Consider the following 25492-nt stretch of genomic DNA (forward strand, 5'->3'; position numbering starts at 1 on the left):
GTCATCAAAAGTATTTATCGAAAAAAAGTTCCGGGGATATCACTCCCAGGAACTCTCATGTCAAATTTCATAAAGATCGGTCCAGTAGTTTGGTCTGAATCGCTCTACACACACGCACAGACAGACAGACACACCACGACCCTCGTCTCAATTCCCCCTCTATCTTGATCTTGATCGATTACGCTGCTGGGTACCAGAAGACTGGCGTAAATGCAGCGGGGGAGAGTGCGGCAGCCTAATGGTGGTGTACGGCTAAAAAATTTAGTCAAAACTTGACTAAATGTAAAAAGAGGGAGATCGAGAGAGTAGGGGGGAGGGGGGGAGGGAATTGAAAGGAAGAGAGAGAGAGAGAGAGAGAGAGAGAGAGAGAGAGAGAGAGAGAGAGAGAGAGAGAGAGAGAGAGAGAGAGATAGGATGCTGAGAGAGAGAAAGAGACATGATAGAAGAGAGAGAGGGATGGCCAGAGGGGCAAAGATAGAGAGAAAGAGAGAGAGGAGAGGGGTCGGAGACTGAGAGTGAGAGAGACAGACAGACAGAAACAGAGACCATGAGAGAAGATAGAGGGGAGCATAATAATTATTATCGTCTTCTGTTTATAATCTTTATCGACCGAGGCCAGGGCGCCGATAAGATTCAACGTGTTCAGAATACATCCACTTTAAACACAAGTTTTGGCAGGGGACATAAGCTATGAGGAGTAAATATTGGATCCTGGATATCTCACATGTCAAGAACTTGATGCCTGCTTTCTGCATTGATATTTTACTGCTGATGAACTTTTGTTGTTAAGGCTATATTTCACGTGGCCTTATTTTGATTTTCTTTATTTTTCTGGCTGAGTTAAGAACACAATTTATTTGGCCAGAGAGCAGGTGTGTGTGTGTGTGTGTGTGTGTGTGTGTGTGTGTGTGTGAATGGTTTCATGCACCCCAAGCCTAGCATTAATTTCTTGATACAGAAGGTGATTGGCTGAGAAGAAAGAGAACAAGCCTGTTTTTGTGGTAACACTTTGAGGGGTAGTGTATTACTGAACTTAGCATCTAACCATCTGTAGATGTGGAATGTCTTTCCTGACTAACATTAACATGCTTTATAATCAGGGATAAAAAAAACACTTTTGGTTAAAGGCATATGTACGCGCTCCCGTGTTTACAAAGTGTAGTTTGCCCACAATCGATGTCAAACGCACCATAAGACCATATAATGATGATACGTCACCATGCGCGGACCATAATACATGCATTACAGCTTGTTCTAGCCTCTGAAAAAGTGAGGATGTCAACAAAGCCGCGGTGTTCTCTCCCTTGCATCAACGTTACATGTGTTGCCAAATCTATAAATAGGACGATCCAGATCAAAATGAAAATTCAAATATCTCAACATTTAAGGGGTCCTAGACCACAATATTTTGCAGGGAACTTAATTTAGTCTGTCTCCAGCTGTTGGTAAAGCAATTAGCGTGTATATTCATCGAGTTAATATGCCTTTAAATATCACGATACAAATAAGGTTGTATCTTTTTACATGAGATCATTCACTGTGCATATCTTTCACACTGTATGCATTATTCATTGTGACTAAAGTGTTTGTGTTAATAATGTCGTTTCTTAATTTCACGAGCTATCCAGTTTTCCTCCCTATACGCTTGGAAAACTTGAAATAATCAAGCAGATAATAATACATAATTCTAATTATTTCATTCTTTCATTTTTCATAGTATGTGTGTTTCTGCATGGGTGTGCTTGAGTGTTGTGTGCGCATGTGAAAAAATGAAATTGAAACGGCATGTGCATGCACATGTGTGCAGTTGATTGGGTATTGAAGGAAATGAAAGCAGTGTTTGGCTGCAAACACACACTTGTCACATGCACACACACAAAATCTCTAACAAAACATTTTTTCTCTTCCTTTTCTTATTTCACTTTAACACTACATGTTTAACAAAAAAAGTGAAAATGCTCCACAATTTACACATATGTTCATAACTAGTCAAAAGTCAAATTTCACTTTGAACGACTCTTCATTCACACACAGCAAGCTACAGATGGCCGGCAGTTGGTCGAGTAAACGACGGTCCCTTATACAGGCAGCTTGATGAGGTTGGTGTAGTTCTTGATCTTGGTTGCCATGGACATGTCCACATACCTATCTCCGATGGACACCACCATTCCTCCCATCAAGGATGGATCAACCTGCACACAGAAAGAGAACATGCTTGCAGACCTGTTTACCCTAAACCCGAGGCAAGAGTACTTTCCCAAAAAGTTGAGTGTATTTTTCAAAAAGTTGGTGTACTTTGCAAGCAAAGCCATATGGGCTAGGGAAAATGTACGCGTGGGTGCAAACGTGTTTGGGTAAGAATAGCATGTCTTGTTTATTTGTTTGTTTGTTTATTTGTTGCTTAACGTCCAGCCGACTACGCAGAGCCATATCAGGACGAGGAAGGGGGGGATGAAGGGGGCCACTTGTCAAGCGATTCCTGTTTACAAATGCACTAACCCATTACTTGTGTCCCAGCAGGCTTTAGTAAAACTAAATTGATACCTACTGGAAGATTACCAGTTTCCAGTATGTTAAAATAGGCTTAACCTATCTACTGCTGGACTTACATCAGAACACTAACAGATTAAACTATACATGAATCGCGAGACAAGCGGCAAGAGAAGAGATTTTTGGAAAAAATACAGGTGGATGAGCAAGAAGGCAGAAAAAAGAAAAGAATTCATGAAGAAAAAGAGAGCATGACAGGAAAGAGGAACCAAAAATCTGCCTAACAGCAAACTAGAAAGCTCCTGCGGTTCCAAAAACAGGAGGGGCCTTTAATTTCATAACCGCAGTGCCCCACTGCGGGAAGCATGTCTTGTGAACACCTTCAGAATTTATCTCCTTCCAATACAACAGGCATAAAACAATTTTATTTACCTGTCAGTTTATAGCATTATAACCATTGTCTTCCAAACAGATTGATAATGGAAAGATGAAGTTCGTGAAATAACATCTGCGGTTGACAGTGGCAAGTTCATTTTTACAATCATCTCAGAAAACATTGCTTCAGCACGGACTACAGCCTTTTCTTCTGGCAGGATTTGCTTTGCGGGAATGAACTTCATAATTCCTTGGCAGCTTTCAGCGGATTTCTTTGCAGCAACCTTGTCCAGGTGAGTTTAGTGGAACTGCAGTGTCGTCCGATGTCATATTTCCCAGCATGGGCAACGGAGAAATCTGATTTACAATACTTGCAATGTGCATGACTTTTTCTCATTGTAGACTCCACAATTCCTGGCTCTTTCTTATATTTCTCCAAGAAAATCTGCTGCTTCTGCTGTTTAGACTTGGTACAGTCATCCGAAACTGGCACATTTTACCGCTTCATTTTGCCACGATTGTCCAGTCGATCGCACGTGCCAACAACTGAACAAGGTTTCCACAGCTGAAGACTCGCTGTCATGGTTATCTCCCTTCGACGAAACCGGTATCAGTTGTAACATCCCGTAATCAGCACACCAACACCGGAAAACGTATTCTAGACTTTTTCGTATGCGTATTTTGTGCGTGTGTCGCGTATTTGCGTACCGATAATAATTTGGCGTACAAAATACGCCCAAATCGTACTGGTAAACAGGTCTGTGCTTGAGTGGCTCAATCAATATTGTCAATCATCAGATTTTTCCCAATAAAATACCGGAAAATATTGGTTCCTGGGATCTCTGTAAAATCTGTTCTAAACACTACTTTCCTGCAATAGTACACATGCGGCATCTTCACATATAAAAAAATCTTTTCCAAAGCTCCATCTGATTGAAAAATGTCCTCACAGCATGTGAAAACGCTAAAATGTTGGATGCAATATAAGAAATAAAATTGTCTGATATAAACTAAATGACACTCCTTACTGAGTTAAAGGGGGACAATCCTCCACAATAGATTTTAAGCAACGAAGCAACAGTGGCCTCAAGCATTAAGAAGACGGCACGTAGCCTAGTGGTTGGGACATCGACCTTCCTAGTGAAAGGTTCCTGTTTCGAATCCAGCGCCTGGTGGGTTTTTGATATCCCATGTCAACTTATGTGCAGCCCTGCTAGTGCCTTATTCCCCTTTGTGTGTACATGCAAGCACATGTCAGAGTTTTGGTGGGTTATGGAAACAAAACATAAGAGGTTTGAAAGAACAAGATCTTAAAAGTGGGGAGGGGTCTTAAATCACGGTGTCCTGAAAGGATGTTTCACGGTGTCCTGAAAGGATGTTTCACGGTAGTTGTTTGGAAATGACATGATTAGTGTACATAATCATGTAGGCCTACTCGCGACTAACATTCAAGGGAAGTAACTCTTGATCGAACAGCCACATCCGGGGCAGTCGATGTTCACCATGTTTTTGACTGTTACCATGTTGTTCCATCCTGAACAAATAAAATGATACTTTTCAAGTCAACACATCTTTGGGTTCCATTGTTTAAAGGCAGAGTAAGCCTCCCTAAAACCATCACAGATACGGTCAGGCTTTTACACACAGTACAAACACCATTTCATTTAAACACTCACCAATTGAGAACATCCTAGGTGCCCTCCGTAAAGAGCGAACAATTTTCAAAGAATTTATTTTTGCGTGGTTTATCTTACCCCTGAGCCATCGTGAACCCGTGTGATCCAGTTTTCCCTTTTCACAATGCAGTCGTCATAGTTAGTCATTTGAATGCGACTCGACGTGAGCTTATCTACAATAGCACGTTTTTTTATGCACGAAACAACGGTTGTGGTTCACAAGAACTCTAGCGATGGCTTTTGACTGTTGAGAGGAACGGCGATTTGCACTGATAAACCGGCCGTCGTCTGCTACGACCCTTGCGTGACCCTGCTTCCGGGCTTTTCTTTTTTTAAACTTTCACAACTTCGAATTGTTCTGATCTTGTCTTGATGAAAAACGAATTCTTTTATGATTAAAGAATGTTTGTGTAACAAACTGTCAATTTATTATTTAGATTTTAAAAGTTAGGTCTAGCGCAAAAACGAGGCGCCGTTGTTGTTAACGGAACAAGTCTACGAAAATAAATTCTTGGAAAATGTCTCACGCTCGACAGAAAGCAGCCAGGATGTTCCCGTTCGGTGAGCGTTCAAATGGAAGTATGCTTGTACTGTATTTAGACGCTCGGGGAGCTCTGTGATGGTTTACGGGAGGCTTACTGTGCCTTTAATGCAAGGCTATCCTGAACAGTAGTAACAGAAGTGCTCATTCTCCTGTAAACACTTGTAAACCCACAGTTCTGACCAGGCGTTAACACGGCAGCATCCTTCCGCCTGGACATATACATCAGATCAACAGCCTGGCTACTTTCCACTTGTTGGGATTTTTTTTATAAATAAATCTTGCAGATTGCCACAGGAGTCTCTTACCGAAGGAATTCCGCAAACATATTCACACTCTGCACAAGGAGCACTCAAGCTAGTGATTTTTGGTATGTGGCCAGTCCCTCGTTTCAGACGAGAATTGGCGAGTGAAGCTAGTGATTTTTGGTATGTGGCCAGTCCCTCGTTTCAGACGAGAATTGGCGAGTGAAGCTAGTGATTTTTGGTATGTGGCCAGTCCCTTGTTTCAGACGAGAATTGGCGAGTGAAGCTAGTGATGTTTGGTATGTGGCCAGTCCCTCGTTTCAGACGAGAATTGGCGAGTGAAGCTAGTGATTTTTGGTATGTGGCCAGTCCCTCGTTTCAGACGAGAATTGGCGAGTGAAGCTAGTGATTTTTGGTATGTGGCCAGTCCCTCGTTTCAGACGAGAATTGGCGAGTGAAGCTGGTGATGTTTGGTATGTGGCCAGTCCCTCGTTTCAGACGAGAATTGGCGAGTGAAGCTAGTGATTTTTGGTATGTGGCGAGTCCCTCGTTTCAGACGAGAATTGGCGAGTGAAGCTAGTGATTTTTGGTATGTGGCCAGTCCCTCGTTTCAGACGAGAATTGGCGAGTGAAGCTAGTGATGTTTGGTATGTGGCCAGTCCCTCGTTTCAGACGAGAATTGGCGAGTGAAGCTAGTGATGTTTGGTATGTGGCCAGTCCCTCGTTTCAGACAAGAATTGGCGAGTGAAGCTAGTGATGTTTGGTATGTGGCCAGTCCCTCGTTTCAGACGAGAATTGGCGAGTGAAGCTAGTGATGTTTGGTATGTGGCCAGTCCCTCGTTTCAGACGAGAATTGGCGAGTGAAGCTAGTGATGTTTGGTATGTGGCCAGTCCCTCGTTTCAGACGAGAATTGGCGAGTGAAGCTAGTGATGTTTGGTATGTGGCCAGTCCCTCGTTTCAGACGAGAATTGGCGAGTGAAGCTAGTGATTTTTGGTATGTGGCCAGTCCCTCGTTTCAGACGAGAATTGGCGAGTGAAGCTAGTGATGTTTGGTATGTGGCCAGTCCCTCGTTTCAGACGAGAATTGGCGAGTGAAGCTAGTGATGTTTGGTATGTGGCCAGTCCCTCGTTTCAGACGAGAATTGGCGAGTGAAGCTAGTGATTTTTGGTATGTGGCCAGTCCCTCGTTTCAGACGAGAATTGGCGAGTGAAGCTAGTGATGTTTGGTATGTGGCCAGTCCCTCGTTTCAGACGAGAATTGGCGAGTGAAGCTAGTGATGTTTGGTATGTGGCCAGTCCCTCGTTTCAGACGAGAATTGGCCACGGCTGTTCCGATGGCCCCTTTTTTGCTGCTTTAGCTGGCCAGGCAGACCGCGCAAAGTATAGCACCGAGCCCTTACCGCTTCCAGCTGCAGGCTGTAACCTAACACCTCAGCCCAGCCCTATCTGAGAACTTTCCCTCTTATTTCCTTCTTGCGTGCGTGTGTCCGGGGAAGTGCTGTGTGTGTTTTTTCACAATTTGGTGTGTTTAAATCATCTTCGCTCTGGACTGCAAGTTGTGTTTGTGTTCATACTCTGGAATTTTGTCTATGAATGGTTGTTCCTTGAAGTGAAAGAGAAATGGGGCACGCTCTCCATTGTGTTTTATTTCTAGGAGGATGTGATTAGGTGTTGCTTCTCTCTTTCTGAATTTTTTACTCATAATATGACTTGGACATATCAACGATGTGTGGTGTTAAAAAATGTTACCCTGCGTCAACATTCAAGTTTTAATTACCTTCAAACTTTGGATATCATTGAGTGAATGGTATTTCTATCCAACAGAAGGAAAATGGGGCTAGCTCTGCCTTGTGTTTTATTTCTATGAGGATGTTTCTAATCAGGTGTTGTTTCTCTCTTTGATACTAGTACTTATAGTACGATGTGGACATATCTGCGATGTGTGTTGTTATAAAATGTTACCCGGCGGCCAAACCCCACTTTCAGTTACCTTCAAACTTTGGATTTTATTGTGTGAATGAAAGTTCCATCACACAGAAGTGAAATTGTGTGTTTTATTTCCTGGACGTTTAACCTGCTTGTACTTATTGGCTTGTGTGTCGCTTCCCACATTTCTCGTAGCTGGAGTACTGTGAGTATGGCTTCACAGGCGCATGTAGAAAGCCTTCACTTTGAGAGACTCCAAGCTCTCTGCAGAATATGTGGAGAAAGATTGAAGAGAAAGTACGACTCTAACCCAGCAAAATTGTGCATAAAGTATGAGTCGGATCTAGCAAGGTTTTACGGCCTAAACATCGCAGAAGAAACGAATGCCGATTTTTTCTCACGGACTTTCTGTTCCAAATGTTATCATGTGGCGGTATTCGCCAAAACGGTCAAGTGTTATCCCCTCAGAAAATGACTTAAAATCATCAGAGAACTGACACTAGTATTGGTTGGAGCAGAGGAGCAGACAATCGAGACCCTCTAAATAAATTGGTTGTGTGCCAGTGTTTAATACACGGATTCTATCAATTGGATTACCTAACCAGGATGGAGTAGCCTTTGACTTCCCGTACGCGTAGTTAAAGAATAACGGAACTCAGCTTTCGGTGAGTCAGTGTTTCATACCAGATGTGTGTGTGTGTGTCTATATTCATGTGACAGATACCGTGGCCTCATTCTTCAATCCTCTCTCTCTCTCTTCTTTCTCATTCAAACGCACGCACGCACGCAAGAACGTACGCACGTCGCACGCACGCGCGCCCGCACACACACACTGGCACGCACCGCTGACGCACAAACCACGTACACACACACTGACTGTCGGCAAGCATCTCTTTTTGTTTGTTTCACCCTTGTTTATTGTGTTTTCAGTATTTGTGTTTATTTTATGCTTGACTTGTCTGTTTTATTTTAATGTTTGCTATCCACATCGTGTGATAAATGTTTCTCCTCTCCGAGTCAGTGTAGTTTCTGCACGCCGTTTTGGTAATCCTTATTTTTTTAACTGGTGTATTGTGCGCGATTTGCGGATTTGTTTGTATTCCATTCATATGCTGTTGAAGTGTTGTGGGCGTTATTGTCTGTATATGTTATGTTGTGTCTATGTACGCCTACAAGAATTTGCATTCGCGCTCTGCCAGTACAAGTCCGAACTTTATTGGGTGTGCCTGTGGTCTGCTGGTAGGCGAGCACAGATAATGAACATTCCTCCAGTAAGCCGCCGCTGCTAGGTAGAGTAAAGCGCTTCTTTGGTCTCTGGCAACGTTGAACTGCGCTGATATGCCTCGCAGCACAACGAAAACGGCGATGCGCAGACAAAGTCTTTGGTAGTGCGGGCTAACAGTCTGCAAGCAGTGATATCGCGCCGCTGGCTATTTTTACCACTCCCCATCGCGGGCCTTAAAAACAAGCCAGGAACAGCCGTGTGGCGAGTGAAGCTAGTGATGTTTGGTATGTGGCCAGTCCCTCGTTTCAGACGAGAATTGGCGAGTGAAGCTAGTGATTTTTGGTATGTGGCCAGTCCCTCGTTTCAGACGAGAATTGGCGAGTGAAGCTAGTGATGTTTGGTATGTGGCCAGTCCCTCGTTTCAGACGAAAATTGGCGAGTGAAGCTAGTGATTTTTGGTATGTGGCCAGTCCCTCGTTTCAGACGAGAATTGGCGAGTGAAGCTAGTGATTTTTGGTATGTGGCCAGTCCCTCGTTTCAGACGAGAATTGGCGAGTGAAGCTAGTGATTTTTGGTATGTGGCCAGTCCCTCGTTTCAGACGAGAATTGGCGAGTGAAGCTAGTGATTTTTGGTATGTGGCCAGTCCCTCGTTTCAGACGAGAATTGGCGAGTGAAGCGAGTGGGGCGAGATTGAACCATTTCTTGGGCAATTCTCGCCGTGAGGAACGTTAGGATTTGGCAAATGAACGCAAGGTAGCCTTGGGGTTGCTCGCTATGCAAGAAAAAATGGTGGCCGTGCAACTATCAAACTGATTGGTTGTACATGGCTGTTTGCAGACCAGTGCACAAGACCTTTCCAGTATCAACCAATGGTGTTTAATTCTTGCGCAGCTTGCTATCAAACCGCTTCATATACACTCTCGCTTCCTAGCTCTGTGAGCAGCTAGCTGCAAGCAGGTCTTGCCTAAAAGAAACACGCTGCAGGTCGCTCTTATGCCACGTTCAAATCTGGATAGACCCGTAGTGGTTTACAAGATAATTTACAGAGGAATGAATTGAAATGAACTTAAACAAATATGAAATGCTCAGAACAGAATCTCACCTCAGTAGTCAACTGCAGGACTTCCCCCTTCTTTAAGAATCCATTCAGAGCAGTCTTCAGCTCACCCATGGCAGCGTTGTCCAAAGGCTGTTGAAGAAGACAAAAATATACAAAACTCAACATCTGATAAACAAAGGGAAGATATTCATACAAAAGTGTATACAAAACTCACGTTTTTGACACATATAAAGTGCAACAATTGTTCTCTTCCCTAACAAAGAGCACAAACATATGTTCAATGATTCAAATGTTCACAAGTCACAAATACTGACAGAATGGCAGCCGAGACAAGGGATATAACTCTGCTGAACGACTGATGCTAAACAATGTCACCTCTGAAAAATGTCACCTCTGAAAAGAACTCATAATATTTCAAAAGATGCGTCCCTAAAAGTAAAAGAAGAACAAGAAGTTCTCCCATTATCTGCATCTTCATATCCTCCATTACTGTATGTTTCAAGAGAACTGCAGTCTTGTAAAAACAACCAAGCAATTTTTGTATAAAATGGGCTACAAAAAAAAAGGAGGAAGAAATAACAACAGACACAAGAGACCATTGAACACAAGACAGCCACACAACCACCCCCCCCCCCAAAAAAAAAAACCAAAAAAAAAAACAACAACAACCAAACAAACAAAATATTTTAAAAAAATGAAGAAAAAACAAACAAACAAAATCCCAAAAAACAACAAAATACAAAACGACTAAGGGATAGCAACAGACAACAGAACAGTCTGATGAACTGGCACAATACCTTCGCTGTCTTGACGGTGCAGACAATCTCTCCTCTATGGGCGCTCATCAGCTGAAAAAACGTTGAGAGCACATTGCCCACCTTGTTAATGCGGCCGTTTTCCGCCAAGCAAGCTGAAAATAAACAATATTGCATGTGACTTTATCTTATCCAACTCATTGTAGTCGAGTTTGTACAGACTCAGATCCAAACGTGCTGGAGAACACTGAAGTCTACTGGACACCGCAAAAAAGGTCTTTCTGCATGCCTTTACTGGCTGGCCATGTAAAAAAAAAAAGTTTCTATTCTGAACAAACTGCGAATTAACACAAAAAGTTGCAGATTAATTTAAGAATGAAATTTCTTAAATGAGAAAATTTAGCTCGTTGCAGGAACACACAAGTAACCTGGGCGTTTCACAAGCACCACTTGAATCAACCATTGAAAGTAAAAACAACATCTTTATCTCCAAGGTCTGCAGGGTTAATATTTTAAGCTTTGAAAAATACAGTTTTTTTTAATTTTTTCAACTGGTCAAAAACTGTGGCCATTGACTGAACTGATCATGAACACATACTTTTTCTTTCATAAAACCAATTATGAATTTTGACTTACATAGTTTTCTAAGACAATTTAAGTTTTAACTCTGAATAAAAGACTGAACGGACTTCTACGGGGCAACTAGAGATAAACTGCAGGATGTCCTGTATATCCCTCTCCTTAAAGAAAACTTCACAATGATTTAATCATTTTGTATGCAACAGTCCAACATCTATTGTTTCTACAGTGAGGAGACTGATTGATTCTATATGACCACACACACACACTCACACACCAACCAAAACACACACACACACTGGCACATATACATATATATTCATACACACATGCTCACACCCACACCCACACAACCTTACCCATGAGGTTGATAGACAGCTCCGAAAACTTCTGCTTCTTCAGAACCTCTTCCAGAACAGCTGAAAATGAAGAGTCCAGTTAGTTTTATACCGTACAAAAACCATCCCTCTGCAGTCTCCCGGTACTAGTTACACCCAGATCCCATTAGGTGTTAGAATCTCAAGCAACATATAAACTGTCCTCTTAAAGCAGTGTATAGATTTTAGCGTATCACCAATTCTTGTCCCAAATAGAAACATTTTCTGAGAGGACGTTAACTCCCCCCTTTAGTCTAGTGTATAGATCTGTCTTGCACATCACACAAAATCACTCGGAAGCAATTTAGTTAGGAGGCATACAACCATGCAATTTTGACAACTCCAGTAAATGGGGGGTGTGTAGGTTTTCCTCTGTTTGTCCAGCCTCTCTTCAGACTTGGTAACCCTTATTTTGCACTTGGAGTATTGTCAAACAAACTTGGTGTATTTTCTGAAAAATGAGCGTACTCCACGCAGAATTTGAACATCCATGATTCAAACATGCTTCACACGCGTCCGTCGCACCACTGATTTAGTTAACCAATACATTTAAAACAAATTCTTCTTTCAATGTTTACTGACAAAAACTGTGATCAATGTGTCAAAATACTTGATTGGCTTCGGGATGCACTTGTAAAGAAAAGTAGATTAGGATTTTTTCTTATCGTATTATTTTCCACTGACCGCACTGATCGTATTCTAGACAAGCATGCGTACAAAATACGGTGAAATCGTATGGGTTCCCAGGTCTGAATCATACATGAAAGTATTTTGAGGATGCCAAACAGCGAGTATACAGAAAGGAAATCTCCACTCACTCCATGATTTCTATACTTTGGCTGCACACCATCCGTTTTTTAGTCCTTTACAATGTCACTGAGCAAAGGCATGGTCCTCTATTTCACTACAGCGAGAACACACTGGTCATGTGTATGTATGCACAGTACAGAAACCAGAAAGGTGCTCCTCCCATTTTTGTAATTTTATTTGTTTTCTTCAGATTACAACACTAACCTTTCTTGTACACGCGTTGCAGTGAGGGGTTGGCACAAAACTCGGCCAATTTCCCGTCGGTCTTCAGCAAACCCTGAAAGAAGAACCAAACCGACACAGTGTAAATTAACATGTAATTACGCATGTCATATGCAATGAATGTAAGACTAAGACACTGCTGAATACAGTGGAACCCCCTATTAAGACACCCCCCCCTCCCCCCAATCTAAGACTCCCTCCCTTTTAAGACCCTGTTTTCTCAGACTTTCATCATAACCTCTGTAAATTGACCCCTGTTTTTCTTCTTCTTCTTCTTCTTCGTTCATGGGCTTAGACTCCCACGTTCACTCATGTTTTTAGCACGAGTGGATTTTTACGTGTATGACCGTTTTTACCCCGCCATTCAGGCAGCATACGCCGATTTCGGGGGAGGCATGCTGGGTATTTTCGTGTTTCTATAACCCACCGAACTCTGACATGGATTGCAGGATCTTTTCCGTGCGCACTTGGTCTTGTGCTTGCGTGTACACACGAAGGGGGTTAAGTCACTAGCAGGTCTGCACATAAATTGACCTGGGAGATCGGAAAAATCTCCACTCTTAACCCACCAGGCGGCAGCGACCGGGATTCGAACTCACGACCTCCCGATTAGGAGGCCGACGTCTTACCACTGCGCCCGTCGACCCCTGTTTAAGACTCCCCCCCTTCTCAAGACCTGATTTTCTCAGATTTGTGCAGGTCTTAAAAGGGGGGTTCCACTGTACTCCAAATCATGCTCTGCAATCCTTCCAACCAAGTTGAACCCCAGTACCACAGTCTAACTCAACAACAGAGAAGTCTTGCCCTGCTTATAGTTATAGCTTAACAAAATGAGTTCTGTATTAATGACATAATATCCGACATCGATACAAGTGGCCTTTCGGTTAATTTTTTCCTGCTGATATTAATAAGACGAAATCACCCAGACAGACTTCTTTTTTAGAATTCTCTGTCAGTTCTTGGGAGAAGTCACACGATGTTTTACGCAACGTCAAGCTTTGCATTATGACGTCTTCTCCAATTTGTTTTGCTTATGACGCCATGGAATACAGGGTCAAGCTTTGCATTATGACGCCATGGAATACAGGGTCAAGCTTTGCATTATGACGCCATGGAATACAGGGTCAAGCTTTGCATTATGACGCCATGGAATACAGGGTCAAGCTTTGCATTACGACGCCATGGAATACAGGGTCAAGCTTTGCATTACGACGCCATGGAATACAGGGTCAAGCTTTGCATTACGACGCCATGGAATACAGGGTCAAGCTTTGCATTATGACGCCATGGAATACAGGGTCAAGCTTTGCATTATGACGCCATGGAATACAGGGTCAAGCTTTGCATTACGACGCCATGGAATACAGGGTCAAGCTTTGCATTACGACGCCATGGAATACAGGGTCAAGCTTTGCATCATGACGCCATGGAATACAGGGTCAAGCTTTGCATTACGACGCCATGGAATACAGGGTCAAGCTTTGCATTACGACGCCATGGAATACAGGGTCAAGCTTTGCATTACGACGCCATGGAATACAGGGTCAAGCTTTGCATTACGACGCCATGGAATACAGGGTCAAGCTTTGCATTACGACGCCATGGAATACAGGGTCAAGCTTTGCATTACGACGCCATGGAATACAGGGTCAAGCTTTGCATTATGACGCCATGGAATACAGGGTCAAGAAGAGAAGTCTTGGTTTGTTCCGTCGCTGTTGTTTGTGATCAGCAAGATCTAGATCAGCAATTTTCAGGACGTGTACAGGTAACGTCATCAAATCTAGTTTTTACGTCACGCGTTTGCCAAGATCTGCAGTCTTGGTGGGAGCAAAACAACGTATGCATTTGGAACATTGGAGAAAAAAGTGAGTCACGGGTGACGCAATATCTACACGTACACATACAGGCCTTTGCTACACGTTCGACCATCTAGAACACTGTATTAACAGGCTGGGGAATTCCTATCTTGAAACAACCTCTGAAATAGGCTGGGTCCCCAGGGGCTGTCAAGGGCCTGGTGGGGTGGGGGCCCCAGGGGGTGAAGCCCTTTAGCCCAAATTGGTTTAAGGCATTCAGTTTTGTAGGGTATCAGGCCTCACCCTGCAGGAAATGTACATTGTGTCTGAACAGTGTTGGGGAGGCCCGATGACCATTTTTCAAATGTTAAGTTTTTCACTAACTTTTACTACGTGTACTCATAAATAATTCAGTAATGTTTGCAATCGTCTAAATCTTTGTAAATGACTTCAGTGTACCAAGCACATTAAACAGGACTTGTATATATATACATATATATACATCACGATAAAAAGTTCAACACCAAGCCAGAATGTCTCGTCTTTTGTTTCAAATTTTTGGTATACAGACCAAGCGTCTAAAAAGAATCTTTTCATCTAATGATCTAGGCTTAACAAAAAAACCTAGGATCAGACCAGATTCGGAACAAACTGTTCTGTGCTCATTTTTTCCCTCTAGCTGAATTCAGTTTTCTTTCTTGCAAAACCAAAAAGGTTCCCTCTGAAATGTTGCGGATCCGAGGAGAATTCCCCAGCCTGATTAAAATACAGTAGTACTCCCCCTTAACGACCCCCCTGTTTACGACCACCCCCTTTTTACGACTGATTTTTCTACCACGGATGTGTTCTACTATATAATGAACCCCCAGTGAACGACTCACCCCAAAACGCGACTTACGACCGAGCTTTTGGGGATGAATTACGACTTTCGCGCATTTTCAGTCAAGCAGACAAAAACACATTCAACATGGCGGCTCTCGCTCCTCCAACTATCGCGAGACGAAAAAAACAAAAAACGAAATCTTGCGCTCACGAGATCCTAATACATCCGGTTTTCCTCTGTACCCTATCTTGTCACGACGACTTGTTGACAAACGAAGATTCGCGAAAGAAAGAGAAAAGTGCCGACTCGTGAGTAGAGAGCTAATAAAGTAATCGCTAATCGAGCTAAATGGCAATCCGCGGCGACTTCATTAGGAGTCGGGAAAATGCAAATCCTGTGTATCGTCAATGATAAGGACTCGGTGTTATCGAGATGGCGAGAAGGATAGTGAAGCGAAAGTACGCAAAGCGAGGTGCCTGTACGAAAACCTCAACGATCGTGTATGGGACAAGTTTAGCGATGCAAGGCGAAGAAACATTCATGTGAGCGGAAAGATAATTCGGAAGAAAAGTCATGCTTTCTATCGAGTTAGGGCATTCAGATTTTACTGGTTGCGCCACAATGTCAAATGTGCTTCACTCAGCGCGGAGTGAGCATTACGCCATGAGTAAATTTTCTTTGAAATTTTCGATTAAAGTTGTTCTGCTGTAATGACTAATGTGTTTGGGTGTGTGTGTGTGTTGATATTCTGATATACAGTAAACTGCAACTGTGTGTTTGTGTGTAACCATGACAGTACATAACAGTACGTACACTGCAACCAGATTCATGACCGCCTGGGCCAAAAACTCAAACCCCCATTTTAAGACCCCCCCTTTTTACGACCTAATTTTCAAGGTTTTTCCAAAGTCGTAAATAGGGGGTTCTACTGTAACAAAAATTACAATGAATATATATAATTATGTAACATCCTCTCTGTAAGACAGTTCACTAAGGACCTAGGCGTGTACCTGGACTCTGCTCTGACAATGCAAAAACACATTAGTTTTGTTTGTAAATGTGCCTTTTTTGAGTTGCGCAAGATTTCCTCTGTCAGATCATTCCTGACACTCCAAGCCACTGTTCAACTTGTCTCCTCTCTGATCCTGAGTCAACTTGACTACTGCAACTCATTGCTTGCCGGCCTCCCCACTGAAGAACTTGATCGCTTACAGAGAGTCCAGAACAGTGCTGCAAGGCTCATTCTGCAGAAGTCTAAGAAAGACCATGTCACTCCCCTACTTACCACCCTTCACTGGCTTCCTATGAAGTATAGAATCGAGTACAAGCTCGCTCTGTTAGGGTACCGCTGTTTTGAGAAATCACTTCCCCCCTATTTGTCCCATTCCCTCAGTATCTACGAGCCATCCCGTTCTCTCAGATCCTCCTCTGAAAAACTCCTTCGCATCCCCAAAACCAGGACCAAGACCTTTGGTGAAAGAACCTTTAGGTACCAGATTCCGACCGTCTGGAACTCGCTTCCAAGTTCTATCCGTGATTCCAGCAGCCTTTCCTCCTTCAAAACCCAACTCAAAACATACCTGTTTCGTAAAGCCTTTGCTTAGCCTGAGTAGACTCTCCACAACTCTATTCTGTTTTGGAACTCTCTACCCTGTATGTGCTTTATGGTCTCTTTGTCAATGGTATCTTTGTGTGTGCGCGTGCGTGCGTGTGTGTGTGTATGTGTGTGTACTTTTAACATTGTACGCTAAGTTTTGCTTAGTGCTTGGGTTCTTGGTGTTATGTCTCAGTTAAATGTATGCTTTGTATGCTTGTTGATTTGTGCTAGTTTATTCTATAATGAATTTGTAAAGCGCCTGGAGCCAATTGATGGGACTCGCGCTATAGAAAAGTTATTTATTATTATTATTATTATTATTACTAAGAAGGACTAGTAACACTGTTGAAACAAACAAATAAATAAACAAAATCTAGCAAGAGAAATGGATTACAACCAACCTGGAAGGTGTTCATTTCTTTTTCTACAGCATCAAGTTGGTTCTGTTTTGAAGCAGCAGAATACAAAGCTGTAGCATAGCGACCTTCAATGCCAAAAACTTGCAAGGGTGTCTGGAAAACAGAAGAAAAATCACACCAGTTAGTGAAAAAATACCCTTAAAACACCCACACGTGTAGCACATCTTGTTTATTTTTTTTTAAAGTGCATATATATTCATCTGTCAATCCTAACCCTCCTGACTTTTTGAGGGCACACACACACACACACACACACACACAGAATCAATCATACACCTGTGATGTAAATTATACAAACGCACACATTTATACAGAAAAATCACACTCTCCGTTGTTTGAGTTCTGTTTCTTCTCCTGTCTGATAAAAATTAAAACGAACATCAACGAATCTGACATGACCAATTTTTTATACATATGACTAAGTGCCAAAAGGTGCTCACAGAACAGAAGACGACTTTGTTTTACAATAAAAATGTTTCTAAAAACGTGTGTCTGCTGAAAATTGGTGTGTGTGTGGATGAATGTGCGAAGAGATAGTGGACATAATTTCGTGTGTCTGACTTGAACGGTTTTGAAGTTATCTTTGTTTAAAGTCAAAAATAACGCCAAAACCGGCCATCTGAAAAAGGACATCGTGATACCTCGTGTTTTGAATATGCCACAGAAAAATAACAAGAAGCACAAATGAATTGCATTTAGTTTGATTGAATGCCTGAAACATCGCTTTACAGACGAGACCAAACGTCAAATCTAAATCTCGAGAGAATTTTTTTTTTTCGATAACCGAATTTTAAGGTGTCGCACGCAAGATGATTCGTCATCACGGCATACATTTTTCAATCGCAGATATTTACTAAATTTCTTTTTCAAAAACTCTGGAATTGATGTCGACACGTCAAGCGATAACGGTGTATCAAACTGCTGTCTTTCAAGTAATCCAGCAAAGACTGCAGAACTTTTGAACAGCATTTTTGAAAACGATTTGAAAATTTCGTCATATCTTGCGTGCGACAAAATGTTCGGTAATTAACGGTTATTTTCTTTTAAAAACAAAATTTACATGTACAAAGATCTACTTCATTTACGGAACCACGTGACACATTCTGTGTTCAAAATTTGTGAAGAAATCACGAACCACGATTGCGCTATCAAGTGTTGAAATTATGTCGTCAACATTTTTTCAGATCTTGCGTGCGACACCTTCTTGCGTTCAACATAAAATGTCACTACCTTATCGAGTTTAATGGGTAAAACTAACTATTTGTTGTCTTAGTTTAATCTTCTTAATTAAAAGCGTAATAAAACCGAACTTCTAAGATGAATTTTAATTGAGATTAGCGAAAGAGCGGGCACGCAAGTCGACCTTAAAGTAAAAGAATGATAACACGAGCGTTTGTCGTGTTGTCTTGCGTGCAACACATTGTCCAAAAAGGAAAATGTATATTTTTCTCAGACGTTTTTTAAGTTGAAACCTTGAAACTTCACACACATTTGGGGTTTAATCGCCCCCATGCATGGTAAAAGTCTTGTTGACCCTTGTCAGATTTCAAGGTCACGGCTGGGTCACATGTGGTTCAGAAAACGGATGAAACATATTTTTTCAGAGATTTTTGAAGCTAGAACCTTCAAACTTCAAACAACGCTTTTGCTTAATGATTGTTCAACATGGAGAATTCAAGGTTGATCCTTGAGAAATGTGAAGGTCATAGCAGGGTCTCGTGTGGGTAAAAAAAAAAACATAACCTTTTTCTCAGAGTTTTTCAAAGCAAGAACCTTGAAAGTTCACATTTTTGGGCTTAATAGCCCCCATACACGGTTAAAGTCTTGTTGACCTTTGTCGAATCTCAAGGTCACATGGGCAAATCAAAAACACGAAAATGCATCATTATCTCAGTTTTTTTTAAAGGGAGAGCCTTCAAACATCACACAACTCTCAACTCCGACTTAAAGAAGTTAAGGTAGATCCTTGTCACATGTCAAGGTCACAGAAAGGTCTCGTACGGGTAAAACAAACAAAACAAACAGATAATATTCATTTTTTCAGCTTTGTTGTTAGCTAGAATAGAGGCACATGCCACCATTCCATTCAACATGACTCATAGAAATGTATGATGTATGACGTAATTGCATTGTGTGTAATGACGCGGCTGCCTCTGTAGTTATTCCAGCCTTTGAAGAAATGGCGTTTTTCCTTGCTTGGACACATTTTTCCTTTTCTTGGATGTTTCAGGAGTTTGGGTGAGTTTGGTGTATATGGTTGAACACAATTTAAAATTTGCATAAAAGTGTATTAAAATAAACAGTGGTAGCCAGTCTCATCTGTTGTGTCGACAATTTAATCTCTTTTGTGTGACCTCAACTTGACCCCTCTGAATGCTCTCAATCATGGAAATTGACCACACTTTGATTATAACCAAACAACATCAAAACTTTGGAATGTGTGAAGTTTCAAAGGTGTTGCTTAAAAGGCGTTCGTGAAAATGACAATTGTATGTGTCTGACTTCAATGCGACCCCGCTGCGACCTTGACGTTTGATTTTATCAACCAGACTTTCATCATGTGTGAATGACTTCAAACACTATAAAACTAGTTGAAGAAATTGACAATTTTTCAAAGTTTAAGCCAGATGGCACTGCTGTGACCTTGAAATTTGACAAACATTAACCAGGCGGTCACCTTTTTTAGAAAATATCCTTAAAGGATCTTTAACCTTACTGTGACCTTGGAATTTGATGAGGTTTAATTTAACTTGCGTAGTGTGCCAAGTTTCAAGGCCCTAGCTTCAAAAACATATGAGAAAACCTCATTGAAAAATGTATATGTTTGACCTCAACGCGACCCTGCTGTGACCTTGACTTTTTCAACCAGACTTTAATCGTGTGTGAACATTATACACTAGAACTGTGTGTATTTTCAAAGCTCGTGCTATAAACGCGCTGAATAAATTGAAAATATTCCACATTTGGACCAGATGTGACCCCGCTGTGACCTTGAACTTTGACAAAGATTAACAAGCAGGTCACTTTTAATGAGGTTTTATAAAAATGCTGAAAGTATGTGAAGTATGTAAAGTCTAACTGATCTAGTATTAAAACATGTAAGACGTGACAACGACAATTTTCCAGTTTGCAAAGGAAATTTAACCTCGCTGTGACCTTGAAATTCAATGTTGTTTAGTGTGATGTGCACCATACCTGGAGGTCATTATACTTTGGTTGTGTGCCAAGTTTCAAAGCCCTAGCTTTAAAAACGTGCGAGATAACCTTAATGCTATGACTCAGTGCCGTTTTGAATGATATAACGAACAAAATTATCGTTATTTGTAAAATCATTTGGGTAAATTTATCTTTTCTTTTCGTAATTGGGTTCCAGCATCTGTTGTCTTAACAAAAATCACAATATCAGTCGTGTTTGTCAACTTTTATTTTTTAGCCCCTTTGTCCGCTTTTCGTGCGCACCTTTTGGCACTTAGTCATATATGTAATTTGTAAAAATACAACGATTAAGGTTAAGCCTTTTCTCAATAAATAATGATTAGGGTGAAGCCTATTCTCAATATAATGCAGTGAGGCTAGTTGGCAGCAGAAGGTGGCTGTTTGCTTCTTAATTAATGAATATATATATTATATATATATCCAGTGCGCTGTGAGAGGCATTCCACCAAAACTGTTAGTAAAACAAACGCCAACTGCAATTGGCTTGAACACTAATTAGTCTCTGACAATTTTTTCTCCTTGATCATGTGCCACAACAACACAAAGCACCAAAATCAAGGGAACATTTTAAAACCCAATTTCAAATTCAAGCAAATATTTCTTCTGACATTAAATGATTAATTTTATGACGTCAGGTCCTACCTGCAAGTCTCCTAGAACAGATGACGCACTATTCCAATTCTGCACGAAGGTGTCAAAACTGCAGAATCTGAGGCTTAATATAAAGCACAACTTGCGCACGCAAGTTTGCCAAGCGCAGTCTATTGTTAAGTTATACTGCTCTGTGCACATGGCAGCCTTTACACAGTGCCATTGGAAGCAACCATGTGCCTTACACTTACAGTTCTTTAGCATTCATTATATTTTTAAGATTATCAATATTATGTAAATTTGTAATCAGACTTACGGCAACCAGCTTTCCATGCTGGACTGCTGAAGATCCAAATTGCCGAACCTGAAACGCACAACATTTGGAATAAAACTCTTGACTGTGATTGCATGGAAGACTAAGAAAATAACAATTAAAGCAGCCCCAGGTCATTGAGAAATATCTCTTCTGCAGATCAACTATTGCCAGTTGTGGAAGATTATAGTGCAGAAGAAATAGGTTATTTCTGCCTATTAAAGAATTAATTAAAGAGAATGGAATATATATGTTTTGCATGCATAATGTTAACAAGTCCTCCTGAGTTTAACATAATATTATATATATATCAACATACTATTATTACTGGTACCAAATGTGCAAAATTATATAACAATCACAAATTTATGTATAACATTTTAACCGTACTATAGTCTGACTCTGAGAAACATTAACCATGCAACTACATTAACTGAACTTGAAACTCAAAATGAAACTGGAAGACAACCAAAATATGCATGCTACTTTGCTAACACAAAATATAATGACACTGACAGTGACGCCAACAATGGAAAACAAGAGGAAATGTACAAGAATGTTAGATTGGATTAATTATGTAATGTATTTTGATGCTGTTTTACTTTTACTAGTTTTAGCATGCTCATTTTTATATTTAGTCAAGTTTTGACTAAATATTTTAACATCGAGGGGGAATCGAAACGAGGGTCGTGGTGTATGTGTGTCTGTGCGTGTGTGTGTGTGTGTGTAGAGCGATTCAGACTAAACTACTGGACCGATCTTTATGAAATTTGACATGAGAGTTCCTGGGTATGAAATCCCCGAACGTTTTTTTCATTTTTTTGATAAATGTCTTTGATGACGTCATATCCGGCTTTTCGTGAAAGTTGAGGCGGCACTGTCACGCCCTCATTTTTCAACCAAATTGGTTGAAATTTTGGTCAAGTAATCTTCGAGGAAGCCCGGACTTCGGTATTGCATTTCAGCTTGGTGGCTTAAAAATTAATTAATGACTTTGGTCATTAAAAATCTGAAAATTGTAAAAAAAAATAAAAATTTATAAAACGATCCAAATTTACGTTTATCTTATTCTCCATCATTTGCTGATTCCAAAAACATATAAATATGTTATATTCGGATTAAAAACAAGCTCTGAAAATTAAATATATAAAAATTATTATCAAAATTAAATTGTCGAAATCAATTTAAAAACACTTTCATCTTATTCCTTGTCGGTTCCTGATTCCAAAAACATATAGATATGATATGTTTGGATTAAAAACACGCTCAGAAAGTTAAAACAAAGAGAGGTACAGAAACGCGTGCTATCCTTCTTAGCGCAACTACTACCCCGCTCTTCTTGTCAATTTCACTGCCTTTGCCATGAGCGGTGGACTGATTCCAAAAACATGGTGTTCTAAATGAGTTAGGCTTTAGTGATTTTTGGCACAATCAAACTATCAATAATGTAACGGATGGTGGTTATTTTAATACTTTCAAAGCACTGATCATCTGATGAAAAATAGGCTACAAGACCAATTTGTCCAAACCTGGCATTCAGAAATAAATAACAATGAGTTTTATTATAATTATAGAATGTATAAAGAGAATTTTGAGTTTGAAAAGTACTTGTCCATCCTGCCGGTTAATTTAGCAAACGCTGTTTTAAAATTTAGAACACTGAATCATAAATTGCCTATACAAAAAGGTAGGACTCTTGGTATTCCCAGACAAGACAGAATCTGTCACAAATGTTCATCAGGTGACCTTGGGGACGAGTTCCATTATATTTTTGTATGTCCTTTCTTTACCAATTATAGAAAACAGTTGTTACGGTGCTAGTATTATGCCCGCCCCAATTCAGTTAAATTCAGAGAGCTTTTTTCCACTACAAAAAAGAGTTTATTGCTAAAACTCGCAAAGTTCATGACACTTGTCATGGACTGTTTGAGAAGCGAGTAAAATTTAATTCTCTTTTAGCTTTATATTCCGTTATCTGTTTTGTGTTGTTTGTAATAGTATCTTTGTCCTTATGTTAACCCACCCATCACCCCCCCCCCCCCCCCTCTCCCTTCCCCCCATTTCCCATAGTAAAGAAATGTATGTAATCACTTTGCACTTGTAATGTTTTATTATTTTTGTATTATTATTATCATTATTATTATTATTATTATTTAAGTTATTGAGACATCCCAGTGCACTAAGGGATTTATAGAGCAAATCGAGAAAATTCATTATTGAACGAAGCGCATAGCGCTGAGTTCAATAATTATTTTCGAGATTTGCTCTATAAATCCCTTAGTGCACTGGGATTGTTTCAATAACGATATTGTCGGTACCGCCAGAGAAAAAAGAAGATACAACACGCACATTTTGCTACGCGCATTTGAATAGGCATAACTGTGTGGTCAGGTCGTATAGAAGATCTACTTTTGTGTGGGCTGTCTCGTGTGTCGTGCTTTCATCACACGCAAACTCTTGTTTTAATTTCTGTTGGTAAATTCCAGTGTAGCGTTAAGCTAAACAGTGATGATCTTTCTCTCATTTGAACTCGGAGAAAGGACTGTGCTTTCAGTTATTTGCGGTTCGAAACCTTCATCGAGCTTCGACAGATTGACTGTGCAGAGTTGTGCCCCTTGCCAAGGTCGACGGAAAGCCCATTTTCAAAATAAACGTGGCATGTTTTTCGTGTGGTATCTTCCCTCATCGGGGAGTCTGGTACTAAATATGAACGGTAAGAATGCTCTGAACCCTACACGTATTATATCCCCATCGTTTTATCGTTCACATTTGCCTAACATGTTAATTTGCTGAGCGGGATTTATGTCGTCTGCTAGGCTATTGCACTGAGTCTCATTTCAAAAACAAAAATTGCTCGTCCCGTTGCACTGAGTCTGCACACATAAAGCAGGCTGGTAATAAGTCTTATATGTGGTAAGAACGTTCTAAACCCTACACGTTTTCGATTCCGATTGTTCTTGCCTTAAAATAAACGGAAAACATTCATTTACTGAACAGATGCAGTCGTATTTCAGTGTAGTCTGCAACGTTAACGTGCTGATCTAGCTGCTACGTTATCGGAATAACACTTGTTTTCTGTTAGCTGCTGGGAATTGTATACTAACTCATCATTTGGTAATGTGGATAATAAGGTACATGCCACCAACATGGCATAATTATGAGGGGAATCTTCGCAAGTCGAAACTGAAAAATTAGACACAGCGGGTTCTATTTTTAGATCAGTGCAACTGTGGGCGGCACAGGCGCATGCAATCTGTCAGAAAAAAACACTTCTGCTTTAATTGAAAAGCAGGACATTTATGGTCATAATCATTGGTATTGTGGAGAATATAAGCTACATGTCATTATTTAATTCTGAGGATGAGAGAACAGTCTCGCTTTGGCAAAGGGTGTAAGAATACGCTCTGTGGAAAAGTTAGCGCACTCCAGGAGTGCGCTAACAGATTTAAGCGCATCGCCATTAGCCAATCAACTGGTTCACATCAGTCATGTGACACCAGTACTTACTGACAATTATTATTATTATTTATTATTATTATTATTGTTGAATTGTTCTTGTATTGTTTTTGCTCTCCCTCACCCCTCAACTCCCTTTTCTGTACATAGTCTGATTTCGTTTTGTTTTAGTTCCCTTTTATTTGGTGTTGAATGAAATGTGTTTTTATTGTGTTTTTTAATTTTCCATGTACCCTCACGGGGTTTTATTGGAATAAATAAAACTTAAAACTTGAAACTTGTCAATTTCACTGCCTTTGCCATGAGCGGTGGACTGACGATGCTACGAGTATACGGTCTTGCTGAAAAATGGCATTGCGTTCAGTTTCATTCTGTGAGTTCGACAGCTACTTGACTAAATATTGTATTTTCGCCTTACGCGACTTGTTATTTCTAAAGTTATGGTAATTTCTATTTTTTATTTATTACTCAAGTTACTGCTTCAATTTTCTAATCAATGATTCATTCTCTATAGTCAATACTTTCAGGAGGCCAAGTAATCAAAACTGAGTTAATTTTTAAATTTAGCAGCAGCCCTCCTTTCAATCTATCAGGAAAGTGAAAAATCAGCAGCAAGATTTCAGATTTGATTGTCAATCGACTCAATGTCAACAAGCAGCAGACACTACCGGTGTTATTTAACGCGTTATGCGCCCAGCAAACGGTCTATGGTAAAGGATACTTATGAAACAGAAATAATCGATCGGAAATAACTGTCCATGGACTGTCACGTTCACATAACACGCCCGCTCCGCAACAATTTCTTACCGTCTGAGAAAATCTGAAGCTCGCCATGATTGCCGAAGGACACCGGAAGCGGCTTAGCAACATTGGTTACTAGAAAATACAGACTCACTAATTTACAAGTCATTGATAAAATTATATCAATACAGTAGATGAACCTATCAGATTATCCTCAATAATAAGACAGCAGCTTTCTTCCATTGTATACATCA

General features: G+C 40.7%; 1 protein-coding gene across 1 annotated transcript; it reads right to left on the reverse strand.

The window, feature by feature from the left end:
* Positions 1-952: 952 nt before the first annotated feature.
* On the reverse strand, positions 953-25404 carry LOC138961404 (ATP synthase subunit O, mitochondrial-like). The gene is made up of 8 exons (XM_070333022.1): positions 25305-25404; positions 21045-21092; positions 16904-17014; positions 12266-12338; positions 11234-11293; positions 10338-10450; positions 9583-9669; positions 953-2192 (listed from the first exon to the last, which is right to left on the reverse strand). Exons 1-8 carry the CDS (start codon positions 25365-25367, stop codon positions 2079-2081), a joined length of 669 nt encoding a protein of 222 aa, XP_070189123.1. The 5' UTR covers positions 25368-25404; the 3' UTR covers positions 953-2078.
* Between the last annotated feature and the right edge of the window lie 88 nt (positions 25405-25492).

The sequence above is a fragment of the Littorina saxatilis genome, linkage group LG3 (assembly GCF_037325665.1).
Source record: "Littorina saxatilis isolate snail1 linkage group LG3, US_GU_Lsax_2.0, whole genome shotgun sequence".
NCBI classification, from domain to species: domain Eukaryota; kingdom Metazoa; phylum Mollusca; class Gastropoda; order Littorinimorpha; family Littorinidae; genus Littorina; species Littorina saxatilis.